Consider the following 26,996-nt stretch of genomic DNA (forward strand, 5'->3'; position numbering starts at 1 on the left):
TCTTACGAGGAAAGGCTGAGGGACTTAGGGTTGTTTTCGTTGGAGAGGAGGAGAGGTGACTTAATAGAGACATACAAGATAATCAGAGGGTTAGATAGGGTGGATAGTGAGCGTCTTTTTCCTCGGATGGTGATGGCAAACACGAGGGGACATAGCTTCAAGTTGAGGGGTGATAGATATAGGACAGATGTGAGAGGTAGTTTCTTTACTCAGAGTAGTAAGGGCGTGGAATGCCCTGCCTGCAGCAGTAGTAGATTCGCCAACTTTAAGGGCATTTAAGTGGACATTGGATAGACACATGGATGAAAATGGAATAGTGTAGGTCAGATGGTTTCACAGCTCGGCGCAACATCGAGGGCCGAAGGGCCTGTACTGCGCTGTAATATTCTTAAAAAAAAAAAAAAATTGTTTCCTGCTCCTCTATTCGTGCCACCCGCGCTCTGGCTGCTTGCTCACCACTTCCTGGATTATTGGAATATTGAATGGATCTGAGGATTACAGTTAGCATCCTATAACTACGTAGCATATTACTGGGCTTCCATCCAACTTAATGTAAGGTTAGTTTGTCATAAAGACCTAGCCATAAGCATTTTTTCTGATAACTTGAGCGGTGCCATCTTTAATTCTGGCAGCTGCCTGAACATTGCAGACACTGACATTCCAGTTGAAGAGTCCACATTTGCGCATGTGCAAGTACTGTGCCACGTTGTAGTTGCATTGTCCGTAAATGCAGCCTTCCAGTTATGAGGCAAAAAAATGAGCACAAACCGACTTTCTTGGGTTTAAAGAAGAAAAGTGAAATTTGTTAAAACTTAATCTTAAACTCTAATTTGGTTAAAGCCTACGGATACACGCCGCACCCCATGCTAGCATGCATACGTGATATGCACATGCAAATAGGGACTGAAAAGAGCAGAAGAAAAATCAAGTAGAGAGGTTTGAGGCAATCTCTGAAGAGGGCTTTTTGTTTCTGTGCTTCAAGCTCGCTGTAGCTCTTGCTCGTAGGTAGATATTGCTTTTTGTTGGGGGCCCAGTATTCTTCACAAACCTCGTTCACTGTAGGAGACTTTTCTCTCTTGGGGTTCATGTGTCTTAAATGGGTCTGCAGCTCTGTGAGAAAGAGATGGAAGCAGACAGGAGAGACTGCGGCAAGCCAGCCACGAGAGGTCTTTTCAGTCCAGAAGCAAACAGCTTTCTGCTTTCAAATTCTCCGTGGCCAACATAAAACTCCATTCAAAACTCTGCAGCAGCTAGTTAGTCATGTGACTAAACTGGTCTGATGCCGTCTGTTCTGTGTATTGTATGGGAGCAGGGACTGGTTCCTTTGTTCCAACACTCTGCTAGTATGCAAAAAATGTCTCTGTCAAAGGTGCCTGACAATTCCTTGTATCAATCCCTCTTTTCTTCCCAGCAACAATTTGAAGTTTAATGTCCATGTGGCTAATTAAATGTGCCTCATTCTTGGCAGTTGGGGGCCTGCATGACTCTCATCTGCAAACTTTGAAATTGTGCCCTGTGCACCAAGGTCTAGGTCATTAATATATGATCAGGAAAAGCAAGGGTCCATAAGTGGCTCCTGGGAAACTCCACTACAAGCCTTCCTGAAGCACAAAAAACATTCATTAACCACTACTTTGTTTCCTGCCATCAGCCAATTCCATATCCATGTTGCTACCGTCCCCTTTATTCCATGGGCTTTCACTTTGCTCACAAGTCTGTTGTGCGACACTGTGTCAAACGCCTTTTGAAAGTCCATGTATACTATGTCAACTGCATTACCCTCATCAACCCCCTCTGTTACCTCTTTATAACGCTCCCGTGTTAGTTCAACATGATTTTTCCCTAAGAAATCCCTGCTGGCTTTCTTTAATTAACCCATATTTGTCCATGTGACTATTGTGGTAGGCCAGAGGATTGGGAATTTTTTTTCCAGAGACCAGCAGCGGATGGTTAAGGAACAAATAGAGGGAGAAAATTGAGTAAATTGGGAAGAAATATAAAAACAAGCTGCAAGAGCTTCCGCGAGTATATTCAAAGGAAGAGAGTAGCTAAAGTAAGTGTGGGACCCTTAGAGGACAAGAATGGGGAATTAATAACAGGGAAATGGCAGATAATTTAAACCAATATTTTGCATCGGTCTTCACAGAGGACACAATAAACGTCCCGACAATAATAGATGAGCAAGGTGTAAATGGGATGGAGGAACTTGTAACAATCTCTATCATGAGGGAAAAGGTGCTTGACAAACTGATGGGACTAAAGGCAGACAAGTCACCAGGACCTGATGGCCTACATCCAAGGGTTTTAAAAGATGTGGTTGCAGATTTTGTGGAGGCATTCGTCATAATATACCAAAACTCACTGGATTCCAGTAGGGTACCAGCGGATTACCTGCTCCTATTTCTTATTCATTTTGTCCCGAATTATTCTTTCCCGAAGTTTCGCCACCACCGAAGTTAAACTCCCTGGCCTCTTGTTGCTGCGCTTATCTTTACACCCTTTTTTCAACAAGGGTGTAATGTTTGCAATTCTCCAGTCCTCTGGCGCCACCCCAGAGTCTAATGACTGAAAAAGTGCCAGTGCCTCCGCGATTTCCACTGTAATTTCTCTCCGTATCCTTGGGTGCATCTCATCCGGTCCTGGTGCCTTATCCCCTTCAAGTACAGATTACCTCCTCATCAGTTTTTAAACCCCTCCTAGTGTCTGACTTGCCTCCTCTTTCACCATGTCTTTGTAAAGACAGATGCAAAGTTTTCATTTAATACCTCAGCTGCCTCCAAACGCAAATCTCGTTTTCGGTCCCTAATCGGCCCCACTCCTCCTTTTACCACCCTTTTGCTATTTATTTGCCTATAGAAAACTTTGGGATTCCCTTTTTATGTTCACTGCCAGCCTCTTTTCATTCTCTCTTTTTGCTTCTTATTTCAGCCTGGTTCTCTCTCGTATTTCGACCTGGCATCTGTCATAAGCACACTTTTTCTTCTTTATCTCAATCTCCATCTGTTTTGTCATCAAGAGAGCTCTGCATTTGTTTACCCTACCTTGACTGTTGTTTTTGAAAGTAGCCCATTGTTTTGATGCTGCTTTTCCTGCCAGCTTTTGACTCTAATTTATTCGTTCCAGCTCCATTCTTAACCCATTGAAGTTGGCTTTCCCCCAGTTAATTATTCAGACTATGGATTGTTCTTTGACCTTTTCCATACTCAGCCTAAACCTTTTGATGCAGTGATCACTGTCCCCTAAATGCTCTCCGACTGATATTTGATCCACTTGGTCCACCAAGAAGCCCAAGAAGCAGGTGCAGCAGAGCAACCTGGTTGGACCGGAAAATTTTCCTGAACGCACTCTGGCAACTCTTACCCCTCATTGCCCTTTACACTAATACAATACCAGTCTATGTTTGGATAATTAAAGCCTGCAACCACCCCCCCACCATTATCACTACCCTATAATTTTTACACCTTTCTGTAATTTCCGTACAAATTTATTCCTCGACATCCTTCCCACAAGTTGGTGGCCTTTTGACAACACTGAACAATGTAGCTTTTTGGTTCCTCAGCTCAAGCGAAATTTATTCTGTCCTCAACCCATCAGGGACATTGTTTTTCTCCAGCACACCAATGATTTCCTTAATACTGCCACGCCTCCCCCATTTTCCTTTTTCCTCTGCTTGTATCCAGGAATATTTAACACCCAGTCCTGTCCCTCTTTGAGCCAGGTCTCTGTTATAGATGCATCATATTTCCACATGGCAATCTTGGCCTGTAACTCACCAATCTTATCAGCAACACTCCGTCTATTCACATATGTGCACGTTAAACCTGATTCAGCTTTTATTACTTTCTCCCTTACTCTGACCCCACCTAATAACTTACTATTCCCTACTGTACTGCTATCTATCTCTACCTGTATTCTGTGCACTTTGGTGTTACTCTGATATTTCCTCCTGGTTCCCACACCCCTGCGAAGTTAGTTTAAAGCCTCCCCAATAGCACCAGAAAATCGCCCTGCAAAGACATTTTGTACCAGCTCTGTTCAGATACAAACCGTCTGGCCTTGCAGGTCCCACCTTCTCCAGAACTGGTCCCAGTGTCCTAGGAATCTAAAGCCCTCCCTCCTGCGCCATCTTTTCAGTCACACATACATCTGCATTATCCTGATTTCTGTACTCACCTGCACGTGGTACTAGGAGTAATCCCGAGATTACTACTTTTGAGGTCCTACTTGCTACTTTAGTACCTGGCTCACTAAAGTCTTTCTGCAGGACCACATCCCTCTTCCTACCTATGTCATTGATAGCCATGTGGACCACGACTGCTGGCTGTTCACCCTCTCTGCTCTTTTTTCCCCCCCCCCCCCCCCCCCTCAAACCACCTCAGAATGCTGTGCAGCTGTTCAGTTACATCCTTGATCCTGGCACCAGGGAGGCAACACGCCATCCTGGATTCACGTCCTTGTTAACAGAAATACCTGTCTGTTCGCCTGACTATTGAATCTCCTATTACTATCACTCTTCCAGTCTTCCTTGTATCCTCCTATCACCTGTGGTGCCATGTCCTTGGCTCTGGCTGCACTCCCCAGATGAACCATCTTTCCTCAGCACCAAGGCTCTTTAGACAGAACCTTCCAAACCCATGACGTCTACCACCTAGAAGGACAATGCAACAGATGCATGGGAACGCCACCACCTGCAAGTTTCCCTCCAAGCCACACATCATCCTGATTTGGAACTTTTTTGCCTTTCCTTCATTGTCGCTGGCTCAAAATCCTGGAGCTCCCTTCCTAACAGCACTGTTGGTATACCTACCCCACATGGAATGCAGCAGTGCAAGAAGGCAGCTCACCAACACCTTCTCGAGGGCAATTCGGGGTGGGCAGTAAGTGCTGACCTAACCAGTAACACCCACGTCCCATGAACGAATCAGAAAAAAATTGAGAACTGGGATGCAGGAGCAATACAATGAGGGCCACATGTCCACCAGGTACTTCATTGAGCAAGCCGTTTGAGCTTCAGGAGCTGAGATAGGTTCGGAGGTGCCATCCAGGATTTCCAGAATGATGTGCTGCATCCTGCATGACATAGCCCAAAAATGGATAGTTGCAGGTGGAGGAGGAGAATGAATTTGGGGCACCCATTGTCAGACCAGCTGCTTACATGGGTGCCCTAATATTGTCAAGATTCACCTAGTGTGAAGTACAGCATGAAATCCTGGGTGTGTTGCTAGCACCACCCCCTTCCTTTGGACTAGTAGCTCTTCAAGGGTCATATCATGCATTAATGTCATCCTAAAAGCAATTCAAGGGGTGAGTTTGTCCTTTGGACACAACAATGAAGATGATGTGGAAGTAGTGTGAATCAAGAAATATTTTTTTCAAAGATAACAAATTTTTATCATCCATGTACGTAGCCTTGGTGAATTACAATTTCTTCATTTTATATTTCCTTCTGCTTTAACGTGCTGTGTTTTGTGTGTGGCTTCAGTAGAGGCAGGCTGCTCAGGTCCCTACCTTAACTGCTGAGTTACTTTTGGCCTATGCCTTCTGGGTTTTGAAGCCATTGAGGGCCCCACCTAAGATCGTTTGACCAGCTTCTGCCATCGGGAGACAAGGCAACCTGGTGGGTACTGGCTGGGGCATGGAAATGGGTCTGGTGGTGATCGTGGAATTGGTGTGAGTGAGGGGGAGAGAAGGGGACATTGGGTGAGAAGTGGGAGTGCTTTTGATTGGAGTACCCACTTGTATGTCCCCTTGAACAATCATCCCTCTCCTGAATGATTGGCATATCTGTCCTACCAATGTACTTTGAACCACATGGCTGAAGATCAGTGATATGTTGTAAGACCACAGCTAAGGTAGCTGTTGTCCTTTTTGTTTTAAGCTGACAGACATTGGCATTCCAGGTCTACACAACTGTGGTCAGGGCCTGTATGTACTCACTTGGCAGCTTTGTTTGAAGCTCCATGGAGCTGGCCTTTCTTGCCATTCCCTCTCGCTCTTGCTCTCAACTCCCTGCACCACCAATCCATTAGCAATCCCGTTCACCTTCTCCATCCTCTCAACTGTGTGGCATGTCTTTCGGGACCTAGCAAAGTTGCTCATGTACTTCTGGCATTCTCCTTCTCAGTCTAGCCCCTGGGGTTTAGCATTGGTGTCCAATTGCGCAGAACTTGCAGAGGACTGTACCCCAATGCAGTCCTTAACACCATGTCTGCTTGTGTTCACTTGTGAGGTGTGAATCACCTGATGAAAACCGAACTACTGTCTGTCCAAGTGGACCACTGCAATGCAACTGTCTGCACTGATTCATGACTCTTCACTTCTTAGAAAGAATGAGGTCCTTTGAGCATCTTCCTCATGCATACCCTGCTTTTTTTGCTGTATGTGAAGGCTCAGACAGGCAAAAGGTTTAGTCCTGGCAAAATTGCAATCTTGACCAACCCTATACTCACTTTTCTTATTTGTCATTGATGAAATCAAGTCAGCATCTGTGTCAGAAATACTTGGTGTCATTCAGCTCCAGGGCATCTTCTGCATCTGAGCTGAGCTACTTGTGGTAGCTCACCTCCAATCCTGTCCCCCTCTTTTGCGTTTTGCTGTCTTTCCGTTTTTTGGCCGGCACAGACATGATGGGCCAAGTGTCTTCTTTCTGTGCCTTAAACTTGTTATGGTTCTATAAGAGGTGAAAGAACAGATCTGTTGGTGACTGAGGTTTTCACCTGATGGATGAAATGCGTTTGGTGAAGATGATTTGAGACACCTGCATCACTAACGATTGGCCTGAGTGTCAACAGTGGATAGATAAACAGGGAGGTGATGAAGTGCACAGGAAGTGAAGGCTGGTTGCTGCTGAAAGTTGAGTCGGGTGACAAGTAACGTGATCAAGAATACTTAGTCAGACCAGAGTGGGGGTGGGGAGGGGCTGAAAGCACAGTAAGTAATTGAATCCGCAAACACTCCCCTGAGCTGGTTGTTGAATTGCTTCCTGCATTGCTTTCAAGACCTGGGCACAATACTCCTGCTGCTCACCTCAGCTGCCTTCAACCATGCTGTGGTGAGGCCAGAAAGGCCTCCCCTTGTTGGTTTAAAAAAAAATATATGTCCCTCCCTCCTCTTGACTGCAACCAGCAGTAATTCCAGCGAGGTGTCATTAAACCAGGGTGCTGCCTTTGCTCCATATCCACCATCCATCCTGATGGCCCCAATTTCCATTTGTGGAATACAGCTGCGTTCGTGTCATGCTGGTGCCTGTCACGCCTGCTGCATAGTTTGGAGATGTGAAACTTGGAAGTCAAAATGAATTGTTACAGTTGAGTTGATACACAGATTTCGACCTGTATTATTGACTTGGTTTACACCTGTGCAGTTCCCCGTCACCACTCTAGCTCAGAAGCCATCTTCAGATTAACATCAGAAGAGTTATATCAGATTGGGGGCAGGAGGTTACTGTAGCCTAAATGAACAAAACAGCACAGGAACAGGGGAGTTTAGGGAGTTAGGTGGACAGTTAAAAGACAGGACCTCTAGGGTTGTAACCTTGGGATTACTCCCTGTGCCATGTGCCAGTGAGGTTAGAAGTAGGAAGATAGTGCAGCTAAACAAATGGCTGAACAGCTGGTGTAGGAGGGAGGGTTTCAGATATCTGGATCATTGGGATCTCTTCAGGGACAGGTGGGATCTGTACAAGAAGGATGGGTTGCATCTAAACTGGAGGGGCACAAATATCCTGGCTGCAAGGTTTGTTAGTGTCACTCGGGAGGGTTTAAACTAGTGTGGCGGGGGGTGGGAACTAGAGCAGTAGGACAGCGGGGGAACTAGTAAATAAGGCCAGTAAGACGAGGAGGAAGAGCAGGCAGGGAGATGTTGCTGAGCACAGCGGGACTGGTGGTCTGAAGTGCATTTGTTTCAATGCGAGAAGTATAACCGGTAAGGCAGATTAACTTAGAGCTTGAATTAGTACTTGGAACTATGATGTTGTTGCTATTCGAGACTTGGTTGAGGGAAGGACAGGATTGGCAGCTAAATGTTCCGGGCTTTAGAAGCTTCATGTGGGTTGGAGTGGGTGTAAAAGGGGTGGGGGAGTTGCATTACTTGTTAAGGAGAGTATCACGGCTGCACTGTGGGAGGACACCTCGGAGGGTTCATGCAGCGAGGCAATATGGGTGGAGCTCAGGAATAGGAAGGGTGCAGTCACGATGTTGGGAGTTTACTACAGGCCTCCCAACAGCCAGCGGGAGGTAGAGGAGCAGATATGTTGACAGGGTGGCACAGTGGCGTAGTGATTAGCACCGCAGCCTCACAGCTCCAGGGACCCGGGTTCAATTCTGGGTACTGCCTGTGCAGAGTTCCCAAGTTCTTCCTGTGACCGTGTGGGTTTTCGCCGGGTGCTCCAGTTTCCTCCCACCGCAAAAGACTTGCAGGTGATGGGTAAATTGGCCATTATAAATCGCCCCTAGTGTAGGTAGGTGGTAGGAGAATAGGGGATTATTGTAGGGTTAGTATAAGTGGGTGGTTCTTGGTCGGCCCAGACACGGTGCGTCGAAGGGCCTGTTTCAGTGCTGGATCTCTAAATAAAAAAATAAATAAATACTTTTTGGAAAGATGTAAAGGTAACAGGGTTGTGGTGGTGGGTGATTTTAACTTCCCCAATATTGACTGGGACTCACTTAGTGTTAGGGGCTTGGATGGGGTAGAATTTGTAAGGAGCACTCAGGAGGGCTTCTTGAAACAATACGTAGATAGTCCAACTAGGGATGGGGCCGTACTGGACCTGGTATTGGGGAATGAGGTGGTGGAAGTTTCAGTAGGGGACATTTTGGGCACAGTGATCATAATTCCGTAAGTTTTAAGGTACTTGTGGATAAGGATGAGAGTAGTCCTCGGGTAAAGGTGCTAAATTGGGGGAAGGCTAATTATAACAATATTAGGCAGGAACTGAAGAATTTAGATTCGGGGGCGGCTGAGGGTAAATCCACATCTGACGTGGGAGTCTTTCAAACGTCAGCTGATTAGTATCCAGGACCAGCATCTTCCTGTGAGGAAGAAGGATAAGTTTGGCAAGTTTCGGGAACCTTGGATAATGCGGGATGTTGTGAGCCTAGTCAAAAAGAAAAAGGAAGCATTCGTAAGGGCTGGAAGGCTAGGAACAGACTATTCTCTTGAGGAATATCAAGACAGTAGGAGGGAACTTAAGCAAGGAGTCAGGAGGGCTAAAAGGGGTCATGAAAAGTCATTGGCAAACAGGATTAAGGGGAATCCCAAGGCGCTTTATACGCAAATAAAGAGCAAGAGAGTAACCAGGGAAAGGGTTGGCCCACTCAAGGACAGAGAAGGGAATCTATGTGTGGAGCCAGAGGAAATGGGCGAGGTGCTAAATGAGTACTTTGCATCAGTATTCACCAAAGAGAAGGACTTGGTGGATGATGAGTCTTGGGAAGGGAGTGTAGATAGTCTGGGTAATGTCGTTATTAAAAAGGAGGAGGTGTTGGGCATCTTGCAAAGCATTAAGGTAGATAAATCCCCAGGGCCTGATGGGATCTACCCTAGAATACTGAGGGAGGCAAGGGAAGAAATTGCTGGGGCCTTGACAGAAATCTTTGTATCCTCATTGGCTATAGGTGAGGTCCCAGAGGACTGGAGAATAGCCAAATGAACTGTTTTGTTCTTCATTCTCTGTATGTCGGCATTGCTGGCAAGGACAGATTTTATTACTTGCCTGTAGTTTTCTCTACTGATGGAAGATCTTTTTAAGAATTTGTAGCAGTTTGATGCAAATGAGTGGTTTGCCAACGGCTTCAGAGGGAAATTGTAATTCAATCATGTTGATGTACTGCAGGTGCCTATCAGCCAGATGGATATGGGGAAGGTTTCCTTCACAGAAGTTCATTCGTGAACCATTTGGGTTTTATGACAATCCAACGTGGTTATAATTCATAATCACTTTTAATGATACTCTGGTTTTTATTTCCAATTTCTAAAAAGAAATCATTCTCAAAACAGCAATGATTTGAACTCGAGTTCTCAGGATTTTATTTGTGAAGGCCTCTGAATTAACCGTGCCAGTAATATAATCACAACACTGCCATACTAGATCACAGCAAATTTTAAGTAAAATCAAATCAAGTACCTGGAAAGAAAAGACAGTCTGGCATGAAAAGTTAACGAGTCATATTTAGTTCCCAGAGCTGCTGCATGACCTAATGCAATTCAAGAATTTTCTTTGTTTTCTGTCATTTTGCCTGCTCGATGAGATTGTGCATTATTTTTCATGATCCATTAAATTAAAATGACGTACAGGTTTTTGGGAGAAAGTTGTGTGATATTTGAAACTTGAAACCATCGCACCTGGCTTTTGCTGACAAACCTGTTTATTTCTGACTCTTTGTTCATATTGCTGTGTGGTCAGTATGTCAAACACTTACAAGTCTATTTCAACCAGGCCTCACGTACGCCAGATAGAAAGGACAGAAAATCGACAGCTGCAGCCAAGAAGAGGAAGCATTCCCGTTCCCCTTCACCAATATCCACGCCAGCTGAATCCAGGAAGAAGAGTGGAAAGAAAGGGTAAACAAAGCTGCTCTTGTGCACCAGTTGATGAGCTCTATCTGGCTGTGTTAGACAGTTAAATTGGCAGTGGAAATTGGGCATATTTTTCTCTATTTAGTTGTTTGGGTTGTTACTATTGCAGTTTTTTCCTGCTGCAGGAGAAAAAAATAATTTTTTCTAAACTAGTGTAGGAAGTATAAATGCTGTAGATTTGTGCTACTGCCCTGCACAGGTACTTGCTTTCTTTTTAGAAGTCTTTTATTCATTGAAGGTTGCTCTGACTTTGGAACAAATATTGGAGGTGATGGCACTGAGCACTGGCCAGAGAATTAGGGCTCCTGCAGCATTGCAGCCAGGTGTCTGACCTGTGCACCTTTCGAGCTTTGTCTTCTCATTGGGATCACAGAATTATCGCATTCGTCGTAGTATTAAATTAAGATGGTTTTAGCTTCTGTGGCAAGTGGTGCAGTTGTTCCAACATTGGTTCAGTCGAATCCTTGTTTTCACATCTCCTCCTTTTGTATATCAGTGGTATATAAATTTGAATGGTGTAAAAACTAGTGTAAAAGCTCAAATTGCACACAGGAGCTTAGGGTGGGAATTGATGAATGCCCTGTAAATGGGAGTTGTGGAAGGATTTGAGCCCCCTATATAATATGGTTGCTCTGGGGCAGCAATTTCTGTTGAGACTGAATTTGGGGCTTTATACTTGACCTCCACAAACAATTCTGTTGACAATGTTTTACTGCATGAGTATGCATCAAGAATTTCCTAGCAGCTAGCTACCATTTCTCCTTTAGTTCAACTGGAAGAATTGACTTGACAGTTATTCATCTACTTAGCTTTATCCCTAGTTGGTGCCACTATTTTAGATCTAGTATTGTGCAATAAGATTGGGTTAATTGGTAATCTCATAGTAAAAGATCTATTGGGGGGGGAAAAAGTGATCCTAATGCAGTTGAATGTCATATTAAGTTTGAAAATGACTTACTCCAGAATCTTAAACTTAAACAAAATCCATTACTTGGGTATGAGGGGAGAGCTAGCTAAGGTTGATACGTTAAATAAACAGTGGGAAGCATTTACAGAAACCGTTCAGAATGTTCCATTTAAATTAGAGTAAACTAACCAGGAATATAAAAACAGATTGTAAGAGCTCTTACAAGTATATAAAAAGGAGGAAAGTAGCTGAGGTCCGTTAGAGGCAGAGACTGGAGAAATTGAGGAATGAGGCAATTGCAGAGATGTTGAACAAATATTTTGTCCCTGTCTTCACAGTCGAGCATGGATTTATGAAAGGGAAATCATGTTTGACGAACCTGTTGAGTGTTTTGAGGATGTTACTAGCAGAATGGATAAGGGGGAACCAGTGGATGTGGTGTATTTGGATTTTCGGAAGGCTTTCAATAAAATTCTACACGAGGATAGAAAGCAAAATACGAATACATGGGATTGGGTGTAATATACTGGCATGGATTGAGAATTGATTAACGGACAGAAAACAAAGTAGGAATGAACGGGTCATTCTCAGGTTGACAGGCTGTGACCAATGGAATACTGCAAGGATCAGTATTTGGTTCCCAGCTCTTCACAATCTTATCAATGATGTGGATTTGGGGTCCAAATGTAATATTCAAGTTTGCTGATGAGACGTAACTGGCTGGGAATGTGAGTTGTGAGGAGAATGTAAAGGGACTTCAAGGGGATTTAGACAGGTTAAGGGAGTCGGCAAGAACATGGCAGATGGAATATAATGTGGAAAAATGTGAAGTTATCCACTTTGGTAGGAAAAACAGAAATGCAGAATATTGCTTAAATGGTGACAGATTGGGAAGTGTTGATGTCCAAAGGGACTTGTTCATTAGTCATTGAAAGCTAACATGTAGGTGCAGCAAGCAATTAGGAAGGCAAATAGTATGTTGGCCTTCATCACAAGAGGATTTGAGTACAGGAGTAAAGAAGGCTTGTTGGAATTGTAGAGTCTTGGTGAGACTGCAGCTGGAGTATTGTGTGCAGTTTTGCTCTCCTTACTCAGCAAAGATATATTTGCCATAGAGGGAGTGCAACAAAGGCTCACTGGACTGATCCCTGGGATGGTGGGATTGCCCTGTGAGCAGAGATTGAGAAGACTCTGCCTGTATTCTCTAGAGTTTAGAAGAATGAGAGGTAATCTCATTGAAGCATACAAAATTCTTCATGGGCTCAACAGGTTAAATGCAGGAGGGATGTTTCCCCTGGCTGGGGTAGGTCCAGAACCAGGGGGCACAGTCTCAGATTAAGAGGCCAGCCATTTAGGACTGTGATGAGGAATTTCTTCACTCAGAGGGTGGTGAATCTTTCAAACTCTCTACCCAATGGGCTGTGGCAGCTCAGTCATTGAGTATGTTATAGCGATTAATAAATTGCTAGATAATAGATTTATAGATATTAAAGATATCAAGGGAGATGGGGATAGTGCATGAAAATGACTGAGGTAGAAATGACTTGATCTAGTTGAATGGCAGAGCAGGCTTGATGGGCTGAATGGCCTACTCCTATTTCCTATGCTTCTATGTTCCTGGAAGACACACTATGCATACCAGAAGTAGTGGGAAACTTAGGGGCCAATAAGAGTGCGGAACTTAGGTAATTAATGTCAGCGGAGAAAAAGTGTTGGAGAAACATGGACTAAAATCCACCAAATCCCTAGGAAGTGATGGCCTACTTGATAGAGTTCTAAAAGAATGTAGCTGCAGAGATAGTGGATTATGATTTTAAAATTCCCTGGATTCTAGAATGGTCCCAGTGGATTGCAAGTTAGCAAATATAACAATGCTATTCCTGAAAGGAGGGAGAGAGCAAACAGCTACAGACCAGTCAGCCTTACATCAGTTGTCAGACAAGTGCTAGAATCTATTGGGGAAGTCTTACCAATGCACTTAAATCATATGGTTTGACAAATTTATTCGAGTTTTTTGAGGATGTAACTAGTAGGGTCGACAAAGGGGAACCAGTAGATATCGTATACTTGGATTTCCAAAAGCATTTGCTAAGGTGCCACACAAAAGGTTAATGGGCATGATAAGGGTGCATGGAGTTAGAGGTAATATACTAGTGTGGATCATGGATTGATTAACAGACAGGAAGCAAAGAGTAAGGATAAAAGAGGCATTTTTAAGTTGGCAGGCTGTAACTAGTGGAGTACCGTAAGGATCGGTGCTAGGGCCTCAGCTATTCACAATCTGTATTAATGACTTGGGCAAAGAGACAGAGTAATATATCTTTGTTTGCTGGTGATACAAAGCTGAGGAGAATGCAGAGAGATACAGACAGGTTAAGTGAATGGGCAACGAGGTTGCAGATGGAGTATAATATGGGGAAGTGTGAGGTTTTTCACTTGGGTAGTAAGAATAGAAAAGCATAATCTTTTTGAAAAGGCGGAAACTTGTAATTGTTGATGTTCAGAGGGACTTGGGTGGACAAGAAACACAAAGTTCGCGTGTAGGGAGAGAGCCATTAGGAAGGCACATGGCATGTTGGCCTTTATTGTAAGTGGATGGGAATAAAAGAATAAAGATGTCTTGCTACAATTGTGCAAGGCTTTGCTGAGACCACTCCTATAGTACTGTGCACTGTTTTGGTGTTCATATCCAAGGAAGGATATACTTGTCTTGAAGGCAGTATAGTGAAGGTTCATGAGATTGGTTCCTGGGATGAGAGGGTTTTCCTATGATGAGAGGTTGAGTAAATTGGGCCTATATACTCTGGAGTTTAAAAGAAAGCGAGGTGATCTCATTGAAACATACAAGATACCGAAGAGATGAAAGCCAAATGCTGGAAATCTGAAGGGGCTTGACAGGGTAGACACTGAGCCTGTTTGCCTTGGCTGGTGAATCAAGAACATGGGGGCACAGTCTCAGGATAAGGGGCTGATCATTTAGGACTGAGATGAGGAGAAATTACTTTACTCAGAGGGTTGTGAATCTTTGGAATTCTCTACCCCAGAGGGTTGTGAATGCTCCATCGTTGAATACATTTAAGGCTGGGATAGACAGATTTTTGGTGTCGCAGGGAATCCAGGGGTATGGGGAGCAGGCAGGAAAATGGGGTTGAAGCCAAATATCAGCCATGATCATATTGAGTGGCATAGCAGGTTTGATGGGCCATATTGTCTACTCCTGTTTCTTATATTTTTAACCACAGGTGATGCAAAAGTCAGGCTTGATAAACCATGAGGAGGACTGTATAAGACAAGAAGATAAGTTAGGAGAGTGGGGGGGGGTGCAAGTGAAATTTTAATTTAAGTGTGAGTTAATACATTTTGGGAGGGGAAAAAGCATTGAATGGAAGTCTAGATTTAGGGCAAAGCTCTGAAGAGTGTCTGAACAGAGACCTGTAAGGGTTTGATTACGTAATACGTAGAAGTTAAATGTGGTTAGATAAAGCCATGAAATGAATTTTTTGTTTTATGTATAAGGTCATAGAGTCCAGGAATTAAGTGGTAATGAATTTATACAAAACGTTAGTGAGGCATTAGTTATTACGCTTGGTGCACTTTTGTGTGCTTCCAATTTTATAAAGGATGGAGAGATTGCAACATGGATTCACCAGGATGATGCCAGGAAAGGGAAGCTGTAGTTTAGAGGAGTGACATGAGATACTAGAACTGGTCCCACTGGATCAAAGCAAGCCAAGAGGATATTTGTAAGAGTCTCAGTCAGTATGACCCAGAAGGAGGCTATTCAGCCCATCAAGTCCATGCAGGCCCTCTGCAGAGCAATCCAGTCAGTCCCATTCCCTGGCTCTATCCCTGTAGTGCCTTAACTTTATTTCCCTCAAGTGCCCATCCAATTTCCTTTTGAAATCATTCATCTCTGCTTCCACCGCCCTCATAAGCAGCAAGTTTGAAGTAATTACCACTTGCTGCGTTAATAAAAAAAAAAATTCTTCCCCTCAACCCTCCTGCATTTCTGCCCAAAACCTTTAAAACTTTCCCCTGAGTCCTTCAAAAGAATTTTTAAAAATCAGTCCCTTTTGATATGTTGGGAAGTTAACAACAACTTGCATTTATTTTGTACCTTCATGGGTTTAAAAATTGAAGAGACCGAAGAACTAAATAAGGAGAAATTGTTCTCTCTGGAGGTTTGTTGGAGAATGCTTTGCAGCAGGAAGTGATTGAAGTAGAGGTGATTGCATATTTTAAGGAAAAATTGGATGTGTATTTGAAGCAGGTGAAGATTGGGGAAGGAACTGAGCAGTCCAACTAATTTTCAGTTGCTGCAGTCCAGAGATGTTTATAGACCAGATGGACCGAATGATGATCTCTGCTGTAAACCTCGACTGTGTGACTATTCTTGATGTTTTATAGCAGACTTGCAGTCACCATCCCTGTCAATGTTGACAACTGACACATCAATTCTGCCATAGGATGCGTTATTACGTTTAAGGTCATAGAGAGTCATACAGCACTGAAACAGGCCCTTTGGCCCACCAAGTCTGTGCCGACCAACAACCTATGCTATTCCTACATTAATCCCATATTCCCTACCACATCCCCACCATTCCCCTACCTACATTCGGGGCAATTTACAATAGCCAATTTACCTATTAACCTGCAAGTCTTCAGCTGTGGGAGGAAACCCAAGAAACAGAGAACTTGCAAACTCCCCACAGGCAGTACCCAGAATCGCACCTGGGTTGCTGGAGCTCTGAGGCTGTGGTGCTAACCACTGCGCCACTGTTATGCCCCCAGGGGTGCGATACAAATGCAGTTGTTTTCATTACCCCTTGGTTAAATGATCAGCTGTAATTTAATCTAGGGAGGTGATGTCTTTCTGCCCTGATTTTTGCCTCGGTGACTGATACTTTTTGAATTGGAGTTTGCAAGAATGTAGCCATCATTTTTAGTTTTTTTTTACTGATGGTGAGGATGTTCAATTTTGTTCTAACAGTTTTAAAACTGTAATAGTTTTGAGCCCAGATGAAGCAAATTAAAGTTCATTATTTTCAGTGGAATGTATAGTGCGAAAGTGAAAAACATAGGTACCTCACCTCGACAATCAAGCTTAATGTGTTTGTCACTTTACGAATACACAGCAATGTTGTTGTGAGCTTTGGTAAGTTTCTGTTGCGTTTAGGCAGCCCACACCATACCTGAAGAGGAGAGGGCAAAGAGATGAAGAGGAGCAGGAAGACCTGACCAAAGACATGGAAGATCCCACTCCAGTACCCAATGTAGAGGAAGTTATTTTACCTAAAAATGGTAAGGAACAAGACTCTTTCCTTCCTTGTTCTGTTAATGGCTCTTGGTAAGTAGTAAATGTGTGTTATTAGTGTTGTTTAATGTGTCAAAAGATTTTTATGGTGTTGATCCCAACACCAACATGTATGGGTTTTTTTCATTCTCAAATTATCTACTGTTGGCTCTTGGGGTGGTTACCTTCTGCCACACTGCCTTTCAATCACTTAACTTGGCATCAGTGGTTTTAACCCCTTCTACTACTTCGATGTGAGGGCAGAGGGATACAGTGTTGGTTGAAGACAAAGATCTCTGGCTGAAATTCCAAATCCTTGTCCTTCCAAGTCCATTAGATAGTTTGGAAAAAATTGCCAATTTTATGTTTGTTCTCCAGAATTTTCCAGCGCTTCAAAGATGAGAATCACACAAAAATGGATATCTGTGCAGAAAGTTTGTGAGCATTCTGGGCCCCACTTCTCTGTACCTGGTCTGTAGCAGAAAGAGCAAAATATAAGCTTGTGTGAAATTGGTTTTCATGAATGATGCAGTTGACTTTATGAAAGCAACACTTAGTGCAGTGAATCATTCCTGTGTAGCCTAATGTGCAAAAAAAGCCATGTTTTTACTTGCAAATTTCTTTTGACTTTATTACGTGGAAGTATTCTAACAGCCTCACACCTCTTAATGAGGTGCACACTCAGTAGTGTGCACTTGCAGTTGAGGTGATGATGCTTCCTTGCAACTATGGAAAGAGAAAAACAAACGTCAGTGCAGGTCATTGGGCCTTGTTCTGCATTCATTGGTACTTCCGCAGCATAATGTCGAATTTCTTTTTGCTCATGAAGGTTAGGAACTTGCTAGGTTTTTATGAACCAACAAAATTCATAATATGTTTGAGTGACAGTAGTGTTGTCATTTCCATTGCACACAAGAAATAGGAGCAGAAGTAGACCAGATGGCCCATCGAGCCTGCTCTGCCGTTCAACACGATCATGGCTGATCTTGGCCTCAGTTTCACTTTCCTGCCTGCTCCCCATAACCCTTTATTCCCTGTGAGACCAAAAATCAATCTATCCCAGCATTAAATGTGTTCAATGATGGAGCATCCACAACCCTCGGGGGTAGAGAATTTTGAAGATTCACAACCCTTTGAGATGAGAAATTACTGCACTCAGTCCTGAATGATTGGCCCCTTATCCTGTGACTGTGTCCCTGTGTTCCAGATTCCCTGACCAGTGGGAACAATCTCTCAGCTTCTACCCTGTTATTCAATGTGGATAACAAAACTGCACACAGTATTCCAGGTGTGGTCTCACCAAAGACTAGTACAATTTTATTAAGACAACTTTATTCCTGTGCTCCAATCCCCTTGCAATAAAGGCCAACATGCCATTTGCCTTCCTAATAGCCTGCTGCACTTGCATGTTAACTTTGTGTGTTCTTTCACCGAGTACACCCAAGTCTCTCCGAACATCAACATTTATCAGTTTCACACCTTTTTAAAAAAATAAATTCTGCTTTTCTATTTTTTATGACTAAAGTGAACAACTTCACACTGCCTGACATACTGCATTTGCCATCTTGTTGCCCTCTCTTTGCAGCCTCTCTACGTCCTCCCTGCAGCTTAACGTTCCACCGAGCTTTATCATCAGCAAACTTAGATACATTACTCTCTTTCTCTTCTTCCAGGTCATTTTATATAGAGTGTAAAAAGCTGAGGCCCCAGCACTGATCCTTGCGAGACCCCACTATTTGCGGCCTGCCAACGTGAAAGTGCCCCATTTATGCCCACTCTCTGCTTCCTGTCTGTTAACCAATCCTCTCTCCACGCTAATATATTACCCCCAACACATGACCCCTTATTTGTCTATTAATGTCTCATGTGGCACCTTATCAAATGCCTTTTGAAAATCCATGTACAGTACATCTACTGGTTCCCCTTTATCTACCCAACCAGCTACATCTTCAAAAGATTCTAATAAATTTGTCAAACAGGATCTCCTTTGAATAAAACCATGCTGCCTTGTTCTAATAATATGCTTTTCCAAGTGCAATGTTAATAGTTTCCAGCATCTTCCCAATGACTGATCGGCTAACTGGCCTATAGCTCCCTGTTTTCTCTCTCCCTCCTTTCTTGAAAAACGGCGTAACATTTGCCAACTTCCAATCTGATGGGACCATTGCTGAATCTAAGGAATTCTGGAAAATCAGAGCCAGCACATCCACTATCTCTAGCTTTCTCCTTCAGAACCCTAGGATGTAAGCCATCTCGTCCCAGGGACTTGTCAGATTTTAGTCCCTTAAGTTTCTTCAATACTTTTTCTCAGCTGTTATCGATCTCAATTTCCTCACTTTTTCTTTGCTTATTTCTGGTATGTAACTTGTCTCTTCTACTGTGAAGACGGACACAAAATATTTATTCAATGCCTCTGCCATTTCCTCATTCCCCATGATGATTTCTCCTGTCGCTGCCTGTAAGGGACCAACGTCTGCGTTAGCTATTCTCTTCCTTTTTATGTACTTATAAAAGCTTTTACAATCCGTTTTTATATTTTAATTTATTCTATTTTTCCCTTTATTGACTTTTTGGTGGCCCTTTGGTTTCTAAAACAGTCCCAATCCTGACACTTGCTACTATTCTTTTGCTACATTGTGAGCCTGTTCTTTTAATACTCTCCTTAACTTACTGAGTGAGCCATGGATGGGTGTGTCTTAGAGTTTTTGGTTTTGAATGGAATGCACTTCTGTTGAAACCTCTGAATTGTTTCTTTAAATGTTTCCCACTGTTCATTTACTGCCATACGTTTTAGTCTATTTACCCAATTAACCTTAGCCAGTTCTCCTCTCACCTTCGTAATTGGCTTTAAGATTTTTTTAATGAAATGTGTCACTTTCAAACTTAATATTAATTCAATGGTATTATGATCACTACTTCCCAGTGGATCCTTTACTATGACATTGCTCATTAATCCTGCTTCATTACACAATACGAGATCGAAGATATCTTTATGCCTAGTTGGTTTTGCAACGTATTGTTCTAAGGAACTGTCCCAAAAGCATTTTACAATCTCATCTTCTAGACCAATGTTGACAATTTTATTGTCCCAGCCGATATGCAGATTAAAATCTCCCACAATTAATCCATAACCTTTTTTTACATGCTCCAGTTATTTCCTATTTAAAGTTCTGTCCAATCATAAAACTATTGGGCCTGTAAACTATGCCCACCAGTGTGTTCTGACTCCTGCTATCCTAATTTCCACCCAAACTGATTCTACTTCATGATCTTTTGAGGCCAGATCCCTTTTTAATGTCCTTATGCCATCATTTTACTGTCAGGACTGTCTCTCCAATATATTGTGTATCCTGGAATATTCATTTCCCAACCTTGATCTTGTAACTGTGTCTTGGTAATGGCAATTAGATCTAAATCTTTTACCTCTATTTGTTCCACGAGTTCATCTGTCTTATTACAGATGCTTCGTGCTTTCAGATAAAGGAACCTTAGTTTCATTTTTTTACCTTTTTTATTCCTTGCTGTGACCGTATTTGCTGATGTACAATTTTTGTTCAACTCTCCGTCCCTTCCAGTCCCATTCTGTTGGGAGTTAACCACATAACTATCCTGCTCTGATGTCCTGACCCCTCTCTGGATTGCTAAGCTTCCCTTTACCCAAACCCAAACCCCCTTCCTTCCCTCCACGTTAGTTTAAAGCCCTGTCCACAGCCCTATTTGTGCGATTGTCCAGGACACAGGTTCCAGCCCAGTTCAAGTGAAACCCATTCCAACAGATAGCTCCCTCTTGCATGATTAACGATGCCAGTGCCCCAAGAATCAAAACCCCCTTCTTCCCACACCACTCTTTGAGCCACGAGTTCAGTTCTCTAATCTGCTTGACCCTGTGCCAATTTGCGTGTAGTTCAGGTAACAATCCGGAGATGATTACCTTTGTCCTGTTTTAGTTTGGACCCTAACGCCTCAAATTCTCCAAGCAGAACATCATTTCTGCTTCTACCAATGTCATTGGTTCCCACATGGACCACAACAACTGGATCCTCCTCTTCCCACTCCAGGTTCCTCTCCCGCCGCGAGGAAATGTCCTTAACCATGGCAGGCAACACAGCTGTCAGAGCTCCTGTTCGTGGCTACAGAGAACAGTATCCCCCTTACTATACCTTCTCCTATCACTGCCACATAATGGTGCCATGGTCAGTCTGTTCATCCACCTTGCCGTCGTTCTCTTCATCCACGCAGGTAGCAAGGACCTCGTACCTGTCGGAAAAGGTCAGGAGGCTGAGGCTGCTCCATCACTACATGCTGATTCTCCCTACTTGCCTTTCTCACAGTCACGCCCTCCTGTCCCTGACCATTGGCCATCTCTAATGCTCTCCCTACTCTAAGGGGTGTGACTGCCTCCTGGAACAGTGTCCAAGTAACTCATCCCCCTCCCTGATGCTCCACAATATCTGCAACTCAGTCTCCAGATCAGCAATTGTGAGCTGAAGTCTTGCAATCTGCATACACTTACTGCAGACATGGTTGTCCAGGCTTGCAGTGCATTCCACAAATTCCCACATGCTGCAATTGTAGCACAGCACCTGCCCTGCTATCTCTGTACAACCTTATTTCTTAATTAGTCAATTAGTGTTTAATTCAAGCTGAAGTAATGGAAAGTTGCACTCATCTACCTTGGGGTCAAGGGAAGATGGCGTACCAGCTGCTGGAGGCTGAAAAACATCGGAAAAGGAGCCCCTCTTTCTCCCTCTGCACTGAATTCCCATGTGTGCCAAATTTCCAACTTTACTCTGGCAAATGTGTTTCACTCAGGCAACTGTAACTTCTCTCTGTGTGTCCCCTCATTCCCCACACAACCAGAGTTTGCATATAGTGCAGGTGGATATAAAACAGAATGCACTCTAAACTGATGACTTCAAGCAGCCCCAGGTATGTCAACCCCACTGCACCAACCAGTTTTAGCTACTATCATCATGGTCCGTCGAAGGTGTCATTGGAGCAATATTATAGGTTGTCTGGAGTTTTTCGAAGAACTTGGTGAAGGAGAGGAAATACTGAGATTCAAGCTAGTTTTTTTTTGGGATGCGTGTGTATCAGTAATAAAAGTTTAAAACCCCAGAATCTGTCTTGGTCAAGTTGTACCTGCAACGCTAGATACAGTAACAATGTCTTGGTCATGGCACCATTTCTGAGAGCTGTGTTATTGAACAGACCTGCAGAACTGATTTCATGCTGTGAAACAAGAGCTAAACAGAATGATTTGACAAGCTGTGGCTTTAGTTTAAGCAAGAGATCTGAGAGAGGCCCTCACTGGTATAGGAGATACTTAAAGGAAATAGAAAGTTAATCCAAAACCTGCATCCAGATCCAACAGCAGCGTTATGATTAATGTTGCGCCCATAATCTCAAAGTTCCAGGGTATTTCAGAGGCAAAGTGGTGGAGGGCATTCCTCAGTGTGGGGCTATGTGGCTTAGGTGCAGCTGCCAATTAGAGGTTGAGAACATACCCATACTCACTCCACACAATCCAATTCTTCCCTCCTTTCAATTGTTGTCTGAAAATGTGAAGAGGGGTTGAGGTTTTTTTTAAAAAAAGAACTGAAGGGCTTGAGAGTGAAAAGTTTAAGACTTTTATCTGTTGGGGAGTCAGTGGTGAGGATTGTGAATTTAAAATTATGACTTAAGGTGGCGGCAAAAGGTTTTTTCTAAGATTATTGGTGCAGATAATGCTCTGCTATGGGGTTGTTGAGGCAGAATACATTGTGTTCTTGAAAGGGAAATTAGATAAATGTTTGAAGGTACAGGGCTATGAGGAGAGAACCGAGTTGCGATTAGAAATTGCTATTGGTACAGTGGGCCAAATTATTACCCAATCTGCTGTAATATTCTAATATTCTTGAACTGAGCCAAGTTTTTTGGAGCAGAACGAAGTAGAGGATGTTTTTGAATTAATTTGTACCATTTGTTGTTTAATTTAACAGCTACTTAAAACACACAACCTTCAAATTTGATCAGGTTAGGTATGTTTTTAATGGCCTGTTTATGAATCCTTTCTTTACCAGTGAACCCCAAAAAGGACAGTGAGCACACGCCTGTGAAGGGAGGCACAATTGCAGATCTAGGTAATTATATTTTTAACTTGCATCTCCCTGTTCTGCATGAACCTTGTTTTTCCAGTTGGTCTGAGGAGCGGATAGTTGATGCATGAAATGCGATTTCTGTTGTCATTTAATTTTGTTTTACCCATTTCATGGTTTTAATGCACCTACTGCAATGGGGTGCACAGTGGTGCATTTAATACTCCTAACTGATCCAGCCCACCTCTTGTACAAAGTTTGTGTCGCTTCCTTTTATATTAATTTCCCCGAATGTAAAACTCATTTCATTTGCTTATTTATTGCATTTTCCACTTGCACATTTAAGGATCTAGGCATCCTGATTGTCTGTCTGTTTCACTCTTCACTGCTGCACTCCCCAATCTTTCACTCATTAGCTGTCGATAAGAACCTTGCCATTATTTCATTTTTTGTTTGGTCTTGGACGCATATTTTATTTCTTTGCATTGAACAGCATCTGTCCTGCAATTTTTTTTTTAGCAATTTATCTCCTGAATGTGCTAGAATCGTTAATCTGATAGAAATGCTGTTGTCTCTATCACTGAGCAGAGATCCAACGATAGACCCCTGAAGCACCGGACCAGTCACAATATGCCAATCTGAGAAACCTGTTTACCCTAGACCACCTGTTTCGTGACCCCTAGCTCTGGCTGTCCATGAAGCGACAAGTTCTTGGATACCATGCTTCAGCAAAACTCTCAACGCTTGATAATCAGCTTAAAATACATATGTACAGCATCCAATGCATTCTCATTATCAGCTCTGTACATTGTTCCCACTGAGCTGCGCATGTGTGGCTGTACATGTACCATGCACAGCAACAAAATTTTATACACTGAATTCTGTTTGTCTATACACAAGATCTTTCCCTTTACCTACGCACTCTGTACTTTGTACATGCTGCATTTTTCAATGTTGTCTAAATTTTTACGTGGGCCACATTTCGATGTTTCTGTTTTTAGTTACCGTAAAAACTTGTCAAAAACCTGAACTAATTATGGTAGCACTGGTTTAAAGACTGTTTTGTTTAAAAAAAAAAGTAAAATCTGTTTTCATTATGTGAGATTCTAGGATTTTTTTTCAGTCTTCTGGGATTGGGTTTTTTGATTTTTGGATGTTTAAATTTAGTTGCACTGATATTGTGTTGCAGGCAATCTGCATTCATTGCAAGGGATTTATACCTTTTTTAGCATGACTTTTTGTGGTTCTGGCTATTTTATGTAGTAAGAAAGCAAATCAGTTACCATGATTTTCTTGGTTGTTCTAAATCTTGCTTCTGTTTCTCAAGTATGTTGCTTGAGACTGGGTAATACGCAGCATATTTGCTCTTGAGGATGCTTCATGAAATGTTAATCAATTGTATCTGTTCGAATCATTGAAATTGTAGCATTGCAAGAGATTTCGGACTGTCCCTGTGGCAGCTCCATATGTAGAGACTTACATTTTACCCTCCTGATAAAAGGAAAAAGTCTTTTTCTTCCATTATGAGAATGTGGCTGACTCTGGCAAAAACCACATTCTATGCCCATTTCAAGTTGACCTGAGAAGGGCCTTCTGTACAAGTGGGTGATTTGCTTGGTCTCTTACGGCATTAGGAACCAGCCTGGGTGGGATGGTAGATTCCCTTCATTGAAGGAGATCGTTTGTGTTTTCACAACATTGAAAACATTTCCATCACCTTTTTCCTGTTGGCAGCTCACAAATTGAGATTCATTGCATTTACTATTGCAGCTTGCTGTGGTGGCATTTGAATTTGTGACCTCTGGATTGCCAGTCTACTAAAGCCTGGCTACCTGACCCGAACCCGACGAGACCCAACTACATTTGTTGGGGTCGGGTCGAAATTCTGAGTTCTTCATTCGGTGTCGGGTTGGGATATACACTGCTTCCGGGAAGTCACGTGATCAGGCTTACCCATGATTCCCCACAACTCCGACTGCAGGAATAGCCTGCTTTCGGAACAGATGAAGGAGATTCGTGTTGGGTCGGGTGTGAATAAAAAAAATTAGAGGGCTGTGGCTCGTTTCGGGTTGGCTGTGGTCAGGTTGGGCTTTAATTTTATACCCGAGCCAGGCTTTACAGTCCAGTACAAAAACAGTGCCATTGGTGTAAATCTAAAGTAAAAGTAGGCAAGTGCACAGCAGGCCTGTCCCATTCAGAAAGAGATGCATGTTGCTAGTGACTGGTCTCCATGTGAAGCCTCAATCTGTCATTTCAGATGCTGATAGACCTGGAGTGTGTGTCTAACATTATCTTCCCCACTTCTCCAGACCTGGTTAGGAACATCCAGTGTATTTTTGGCTTTATCACTTGCTTGTATTATGAGGTCCTTTTTCCCACTGTCTTGGCAAACACTCTTGATTTTGTAGTCAGCTAACCTTGTTTGCTATTTTTAGTAATATTTATGTGGAAGGTGAGCTGAGTTGACAGAACTGAGTCAAATCTGTGACCATCTGGATGCGAGCCAGGTACACTGATAGCTGCCAAAAGACATGCCTTGAGTTTCCAAGAAATGCTGAGCTTGAATCAGTGGTTTACAATAAGGGATGGCACATTGAAAATGCTGTTTGGATCAGGGGTCTTGTAGGCAATATTCCCTCTAAGCTGTGGAAGTGTGCAGCAACCCAAAAATCCTGGTGTGTGGCTGTGCAAAATATTGCAATTGCCCGCGCAGTCAAAAAAAATTAGAGGGAGTGTTGTAGGGTGTATTTTCTTTCCTTTTACATTTACTGGAAGTGTCCAATGATTCAGTTGATCTTTCCTCTCCTGAGAACCTACTTTAATGAATTGACCATTTATCTTTTTTTTTATGATCGCAACGTAGCTGCAAGCCACCTGACGTTGGCAACAAACAGCCGCAGTGTTGTATTGTTTGGGATATGGGCATCGCTGACCAGACCAGCATTTATTAAATGATGCGCAGTAATGTGCTTGTTATTGCTTTTAGAACACTCAAGTAGATCTGGCACTTGTCCATTTTAAACTCAGAGCACATTTTGAGTACCTGAGTGCCATACAATGCAACATAAACAAGAGTTGTGGTCACAATGTTAAAATGGTGGATTTGTGTGATGAGGGGAGAGTTTTAAATTCTTCCTTCACTTTGGTTCAGCGTTGCAGCCAGAAGCCAGTCATTGTCAGAACAGCGAGAGGAGGGGGAGGCTGGGTTGCCATTTAGAATTCAATAAAGCATATCGGGGTGGGGGGGGGGGGTGTGGAGAACGGTTCAATTGAAGTTAAGTTTAAAAAAAAATTGTAAAGTAACGAGAGAGCAAAGGTGCAGGGTAGTGAAGGAACATACATTAATCAGAGTGTGACTGGAAGAGATCGAATACAAGCATAAGGGTACAGCAGAAATTAGAATCAGTCAGTAAAAATGGTTAAAAAGTTGAAGCTTAAGGCTCTTGACAAATGCTATGTGCATTCAGATAACAAGATAGATGAGCTGACGGCACAAATAGAAATAAATTAATATGATTTGATAGCTGTCACAGACGTGGTTGCAGGACGACCAGGACTGGAAACTCAATGTTCAAGGGTATTCGGCGTTCCAGAAGAATAGGCAGAAAGGAAAAGGAGGTAGGGTAACTTGGTTATTAAAGGAAGGGATCAGTGCAGTTGAGAGTAATGATATAGGTGTAATAGATCATGATGTCGAATCAGTTTGGGTGGAAATAAGGATAGCAAGGGAAAGAAATCACGATTGGGAGTGGTGTATAGGCCCCCGAAGAGTTGCTTTTCTGTAGGACAAAGTATTAATCAGGAAATAATGGAGGTGTGTAAGAAGGTCATTGCAATTATCCTGAGTGATTTTAATCTGCATATAGACTGGACAAATCAAATTGGCAAGGGTAGCATGGAAGATGAATTTGTTGAGTGCCTCAGGGATTGTTTCTGAGAACAAAATGTTGCAGAACCTAGCAGGGAACAGACTATTTTAGATTTGGTAATGTGTAATGAGGTAGGATTAATAAGAGATCTCATAGTTAAGGATCCTTTAAGGGGAAGCGATCATAACATGGTAGAATTTCAAATTCAGTTTGAGGGTGAGCAATTCGGGTCTCAAACCAGTGTCTTCAACTTAAACAAGGGCAATTACGGAGGT

General features: G+C 42.9%; 1 protein-coding gene across 2 annotated transcripts in view; it reads left to right on the top strand.

Annotated features, from left to right (window-relative positions):
* smarcc1a (SWI/SNF related, matrix associated, actin dependent regulator of chromatin, subfamily c, member 1a) overlaps positions 1-26,996 on the top strand; it is a 305,946-nt gene that overhangs the window by 84,679 nt on the left and 194,271 nt on the right. For both annotated transcript variants that reach the window (XM_068031537.1, XM_068031536.1), the window contains exons 10-12: positions 10,436-10,560; positions 16,659-16,783; positions 22,838-22,897. In XM_068031537.1, the coding sequence (XP_067887638.1) occupies positions 10,436-10,560; positions 16,659-16,783; positions 22,838-22,897 (310 nt within the window). The remainder of the gene's footprint in view (positions 1-10,435; positions 10,561-16,658; positions 16,784-22,837; positions 22,898-26,996) is intronic.

Source organism: Heterodontus francisci, chromosome 5 (assembly GCF_036365525.1).
Source record: "Heterodontus francisci isolate sHetFra1 chromosome 5, sHetFra1.hap1, whole genome shotgun sequence".
Classification (NCBI taxonomy): Eukaryota; Metazoa; Chordata; class Chondrichthyes; order Heterodontiformes; family Heterodontidae; genus Heterodontus; species Heterodontus francisci.